The 6,573-nt window shown below is 50.4% G+C and overlaps 1 protein-coding gene across 1 annotated transcript; it reads left to right on the plus strand.

Moving 5' to 3' along the window:
- The first annotated feature begins 3,991 nt into the window (after positions 1 to 3,991).
- Positions 3,992 to 5,461, plus strand: NKX2-4 (NK2 homeobox 4). The gene is made up of 3 exons (XM_070939133.1): positions 3,992 to 4,376; positions 4,773 to 5,246; positions 5,304 to 5,461. Exons 1-3 carry the CDS (start codon positions 3,992 to 3,994, stop codon positions 5,459 to 5,461), a joined length of 1,017 nt encoding a protein of 338 aa, XP_070795234.1.
- The last annotated feature ends 1,112 nt before the right edge of the window (positions 5,462 to 6,573 follow it).

The raw sequence follows: 6,573 nt of genomic DNA on the forward strand, positions 1-6,573 counted from the left end.
GGTAGCGCCTTTAAGTCACCACAGTTTTAGTGAGAAATCAGTAGAACAGGGACATATTTTGCTCTGCTTTTTTTGAGGCCCAAATTATGTGGAAAAGAAATCTGAAATATTGGAATAAGTATTGGGGAACCTGCCTCTGACAATTAACATATGGGACAGAATAGGTGCATAGAAAATTTAGTTCGGGAACATTATGAGAAAGTTAAACTTGTGCATTTCATGTTTTTTCCCCCCTCAGTGGAATTCTATGTAAAATAAATTACTACAAATGTCATAATTTACGGAAAGGGCTTTAGTTATGGGCTTTCATTACTTTGATTGAAAATCTTTTGCAATGTCATTGATAAAATTTATATATCAATAACAATTCTCAATTGTGCCAAAAAGTAGTGGCTCACTCAAAACATGATTGAGGAGCAAGTAAGGAAGAACCACTTCATAATGTATCTAGAAAGGCCCTGGGACTTCATGGGGACTCTATAGATAGTAAGTAATTAATGGATGATTGGGGCTCTCCGCAGAAATCTTCTATGTAATTCTTTATAGTTTAAGGTGCACACAAACCAGTTCTGAAATGGAATTCTTCTCTGGCAAAAAAACCCTTTCACTTCCTCTTCTTTATCTATGTGTCATTTGGTCAGTAACACCTTCCCCAAGACGTTGACCAAATATTCAACAAATGTCAGTACATTTTAATGAAAAGCTTGACAAAATTGCTTATGTAAATTTGTATTCTAGAGATTGAATTTCAACCTCAATTAAATATTTTAAACAGTATTAGTTTCAGTGAAAGTTTTAATATAGGTTTAACACACTTCTGAGGTTCCTTAAAATATTGGGGGCTTTTCCTGCTCCTCATCCTCAAAAGAACTTAACTCTTGACTTGAGCTCTGTATCATAAGAGCTCTGAGAAACATAGGCCTAAATATATTATTGTGGTGCATTTCTAAACAATAGAAACACCCGTGTCTAGGCTGTGCCACTTCAAGCTGTAACAATGAGGGAAACCTCCCTTCCACATCAAAAGACTCTCAGAAACCAGCGTGAGCCCGGCTAGGCAGCTCTTCTCCCACCTGCCAGCTTTTCTTTTTGCTAGTATGTTTTCCACAGGGAAGCAGATCAGTCAAGTGAGTCCCATCTGCAGACTGAAGTACTGTTGGCCAAACAATAGCTGCGGTTTACTGTTGTTGGGATGCTGCAGAAAAGTTGTTTTAGTCCAAAAACACCAACGGCTTACGGGCGAAACCAATGCGGACCTGCATTCTAGGCGCTTCAGGCTGATTCGCCCCATTAGCTGGTCAGCCATTTTTTTTAGCCGCGCACCTGGAATTCGGGCTGCGGGAGGTGCTTGGAGAGCGCGCGCGACTGTTTTCCACACTCCTAGCTCCCTCTCGGCCATTTTAGTGCCACCTCTTCTTATTTTGGGCCCCGCTCCTTTTCGATGAAGTATTGATAATACTTCGGTGAAGTATTAATATACTGAGGCGTGATCTTAAGCTTGGAGAGGGGAGGCCCCCTTTTCACTTTTTGCATAAGCGGGGGCAAATTACGGCAGGCGGCTTGCTTTCAGAAGGAAACGCGGCGCTCGCAGGGCGCCCTGACCTCCGCACCTCTCTCGTCTTGCAAGCTGAGCACGGTCTCGTCTCTCACAACCGCCAGCAGCGTGGGCCTTGCCTTGGCGGTGTTTTCCCTAACCCAAGAGCTGTGTCTCTACGGTGGGTCCTTGCTATCACCAGCGCTAGGTCTCCCGGCCTCGCTCTCTCTCAAGATTGCCCCTTGGAATTCGTGGCAACTTCGGGAAGGAACTCATCTTCTTTGGTTCATGCTGATAAACCAGGGCAGGACAAGGGGAATCTCTTACGGGTCCTATATCATCCGGTTTTGTTCTGTGCCTATGAATCGGTGCGAAACCCCTCCACCTACGAGCGCTGAAGGAGCTCTCCGTGATCCCAGGGAAGGGGACAAAACGGAAGGAACCACCTTTCCCACTGAGCTTCAGCTCCGACCGGGAGCCCAGCGTTCGCCTCCCTTCGCTTCAGGGTCAACTTGTCAAACAAGAAACAAAAGGGAATGTCCGCTTTAAGGTCCGTCTGATTTAGATCGCGTAGATAGTTAACATCTCTCCAGCCACTAGATCTCGCTCAAGGAATCACGGACCGTTTTCCAGCTCTTCAGCTGCAAGTTTCAGGAAGTCCAGCTATTTAATGGAAACTCATTTTTTTTCTCCTAGGACATTGTTCACCGGTTGTAGCTGGACTTCTGCCGCGACAGTCAGAGGTCTTTTGCATCCTCTACCCAGCTTTCTTCATCAGTGGTTTAATGCACCTCTCAGCCCTCTCTTTAATAAAAAGAACCGTCTTGTCCAGATTATGGGCAACCTTGTGAGTCTTGTAAAGCACGTGTCTTCAACTCCTGGTTGGGGGCCAATATTTTCAGGCCAATGTTTGCTCAGGACGATACATTTATCGTTATTTGTTTATTAAATTTGTGTATTATTGGTTTTATTTATTATTTGTTTGCTTATTAAATTATTGTTACTGGCCTGATTGGATGTGTGTGTGGGTGTGGTTCCCAGTCAGTCTGGTTCTCCCAACTACAAGGGAGAAAGAGGATTCCCAGGGACTTGGTACAATGATACAATTATCTGCGATGAGCAGAGGTCTCTTTCCACTTAGAAACTTCAATAGTTGAGGACGTCTTTACGGACAAGTAGCCCTCTAGCACAACGAAGCTCCGAGATCAACTCTGTTGTAGACAGGAAGCAATATTGATCTTTGGCAGGATTTCCTTGGTGACAGTCTTGCTCCCTGCCCGGGACCCTCTTGCCTTTCTCCATAAACCGAGGTCTGAGGGACTGAGCCAGACTTTCCTATACATTATTCTGTCGCCAGTGCCACCCCTTCGGTTTCTCGAGGCCGTGTCCGCATTCTTGGGTCTTCTTGGGCCCTGGGCAGTTCCTGTATCCCAGTATCCCAGTTTGAAGTTTTCCAGATGTGTAGAACGCAGTTCCCATCGTGCCGAGGCCCCTGGAGCGGAAGAGTCTCTCGTACTTTTAAAACATATTTTTACCTACCTTCCCCGCTTTTTCAAAGCTTACTTCTTGAAAAGAAGTTGGGATGGCTTCCCATCTTGTAGTCAACTAATTCAAGCAGGTCCTTGTAGTTCAGCACGCCAACCTTTTACTTTGTGTGTGCGTGCAGTCTCTTTTTGAATGTTCAGCGCGCTTAGCTGTCCGCGTATCAGCTACCTCAACGAGAACCCTATAAGGAAGAGTGGCCTTAGTATCGCAAACTATCACCTCCCTCGTTCGCAGTGTTTTCCTTTTAACTGCCACGTTGTACTAGGAAACCCAAAGGAGTGGTTCACCCCCTTTATGGAGACATCGCTGGCCTTCCAGATCAGAGTGGCCAACGCTCTGTTGGATACCCTCTTAAGCATCTCCCACCGGTGCGGGAACGGTGAAAGAAAGAAACCCTTCCAGTCGGGAGCCCGATATCGCTGGGGAGGGGGGCGAAGGCTGAAGCTAAAGGTCTTTGGCAACACTCTCCAATGGGAGCCCACCCTCGCCACACCTTGTTGGACTGTCTTCCCCGGGCGCGGGAATGAAGAGCTGTTGTGAGGGGCTCTGCCAATCTTTTCAGACTTTGAGAATGGAAATTCGGGGAACCCCTCCCTCGTTGGAGAGGGCGCCAGGCAAAGGATCCAGGACTGAGGGAGCGCGAGGGGGGGGCTGGCGGCTGGGGGCAGCGTTGTGGCTCCGCCCCCGTGGTATCTGTCGTAAACCTGGCGCCGCCGGTCTAAAATAAACGCTAGCTAGAGAGAAGGGGAAGGGAGGGCTGGCGCGACGCCGCCACCTCCCTCCCTCTTCCTCCTCCTCCTCCTGCCGGGTTCCCGCGCAGCGGCGACGGCGCTCAGCCCCCTTTTTCTCTGGACTCAACAGCAGCGTCCGCCGGGCGATCAGGAAGGGAGCCCAGGGGCTGCCCGGCGAGCCATGTCGCTCAGCCCCAAGCACACGACTCCTTTCTCCGTCTCCGACATCCTGAGTCCCATGGAGGAGACCTACAAGAAGTTCGGCGCCATGGAGGGTAGCCTGGGTGCACCTTTGGGCGTGGGAGTGGGCGCCGCCGCCTACCGCCAGACCTCAAGTTCAGCCCTCCCGTCCCAGCAGCAGCATCCCATGGCAGGCCACAATACTGCCGCCTACCACCCCATGGCCCACGCTGGGGTCTCGCAGTTCGCTCACGGTTCAGTGGCTGGCTATTGTAACGGCGGGCTGGGCAACGTGGGCGACCTGGCGTCCTATCCAGACAGCGTGCGCAGCAGCACAGCAGCCTCCGGCTGGTATGGAGCCAACCCGGATCCCCGGTACCCCACGAGTAAGCGGGGAGGGGCGAGAGAGGGAGGGACTGGATCAGCTGGGGTGGGGGTTCTCTTTGCCGGGGGGTGGAGGTGTGTGCTCTGAAGGGCGTCCCATATGAAGCCCTCTTTGGGATAATGTTCTTCCTCAAGTGTTTTTTTCTCAGACTTGGACGAGAAAATCCCGAGTTTGGGGACCAATTTGAGTGGGGAAAAGGAGAATTGTTGCATGTGTTCAGAGAATCCCAGGGCCGAAAAGAGGGTCCTCTTCTGTCTTAGAGGGGAACCGCTAATATTAAAGTTATGTTAAAATGCCACCGGGGATTATGACCGCTGGTCTCTGTCTTCAGGGTCGCCCCTTCTCTGCTTCTTGGCCTTGGAGATAACTTCTTCTAACTTGTGCCCTGTGTGCTCAGTTTCCAGGCTGATGGGGCCCTCCGGGGCCATGAACATGGCCGGCATGGGAGCTCTGTCAGGAATCGCGGAGGCTGCCAAATCCATGGCCCCCGGTCTTCACGCCACTCCGCGGAGGAAAAGGAGGGTGCTTTTTTCGCAGGCCCAGGTCTATGAACTGGAGAGGCGCTTCAAGCAGCAGAAGTATCTTTCGGCGCCGGAGAGGGAGCACCTCGCCAGCCTAATCCATCTCACGCCCACGCAGGTGAAGATCTGGTTTCAGAACCACCGCTACAAGATGAAGCGGCAAGCCAAAGACAAGGCGGCTCAGCAGCTGCAACAGCAACAGCCACCGGAGGGACCCGGCCTGTGCCAGCCGCCGGCCCCAACACAAGCGGCATCTCCGAGACGCGTGGCGGTGCCCGTCTTGGTCAAGGACGGCAAGCCCTGTCCGCACAGCGCAGCCGCCTCCGCCACCGGCCAAGCTTCCGGGGCCGGTGGCGGCAGCGGGGCAGGCGGGAGCGCTGCTCAGCATCAGCACCCGCAAACGCAAGGGACCTCGCTGGGCCAAGCCCCGGACCTGGAGGAGATGTCTCCGAGCCCCCCTTCCTTGCACGGCCAAGTGAGCTCTCTGGCACAGATGGACGCGGCTGCTGTCGATTATAGCGGCGGCCTGGTCAATGCCAGCTTGCTCTACGGGCGGACGTGGTAATAAGCCCTCCTCCCCAGCGAATCCTCGAGGTGGCTCTTCTTCCTTCTAGCATCGCGTCCTGGATCGACAGCTCCCCTGGCTTCTTTCCTTCCCCTTCGGGGTTCAACCTCGGCAGAATTCTCCTTGCTAAATTGAGCATTGCAGAAGAAAAAGGGCCTCTCTCCAGCCCACCCGCCTCCCTCAGCTGCTTTGGCCACCCGAAGCCAGTAGACACGGCGACCCACACGGGGCCTTCAATGGCCAAGTGTACAAAAAAACCAGGTGGGGAACGTTGTTAGGTGCTCTGTACAGTAGGTCCCTCTCCACAGCTTCAGGGAAAGGGGAAAGGTCCCCTTTCCTCCCAGACAATCCCCGAAGTGGAGGGGATAACTCAGATGTCGGTTGGAGCAAGGTTTCCCTGCGCACCTAGCTAAGAAAGGCAACTAAACAAGATCAACAACCGCCTCCTGAAGTGCAGCTTACTTCTGGTGAATCAAACCGAATACAAATAATGCTAATAATAATTTTATCTGGGAACCCCTTAAGTGCAATCTCATTATTACTGATTGAGAGCTGATTGAATTGTAACTCAAGGTCGACTGGCGAACGTTATCCGCCATTTTCACAAAAGGGGCGACATTCGCAAAGAGGAGAAGGGAGGGGAGGAGACCTACTTGTATCGTTGCACCCGGTAATGATATTTTTTTAAAAAAACCCGTTGAATCTCGGGTTCAGATTTAAGAGAGGAAAAAATAACAAAGATGTTATTGTTAAGTATTATCTGGTAGGGATTTGGTTGTATTACTGGCAAACATCAACTGTATTGCAAACTACAATTCATTCCAATAAAAGGCAAATGGGCTAATAACGAAGATGAAATCGTCCTTAGCAAATATAATGTTGCCTCCCTGTGGATTTCTTATCAAAGGTTCAATGCGGCAAGGAGTTTTCCTGCAGAAGGAGCTTAGAAAGAGCACGAACAAACTTCTGGAAAGGGCGTCGTAGCTACCTCTAATCGTTGTAAACTTTAATGCTTGTAAAAATGATTGAATTGCTAAGTGATTTCTTAATCGAAGGAAAAGGTAGTGTTGACAGGATGCAGAATCAGTAAAAAAAAACCTTTGAATTATTTA

Source organism: Pituophis catenifer, unplaced genomic scaffold (genome assembly GCF_029215685.1).
Source record: "Pituophis catenifer annectens isolate HBS135680 unplaced genomic scaffold, rPitCat1.0.hap2 SCAF_3, whole genome shotgun sequence".
In the NCBI taxonomy this organism is placed as follows: domain Eukaryota; kingdom Metazoa; phylum Chordata; class Lepidosauria; order Squamata; family Colubridae; genus Pituophis; species Pituophis catenifer.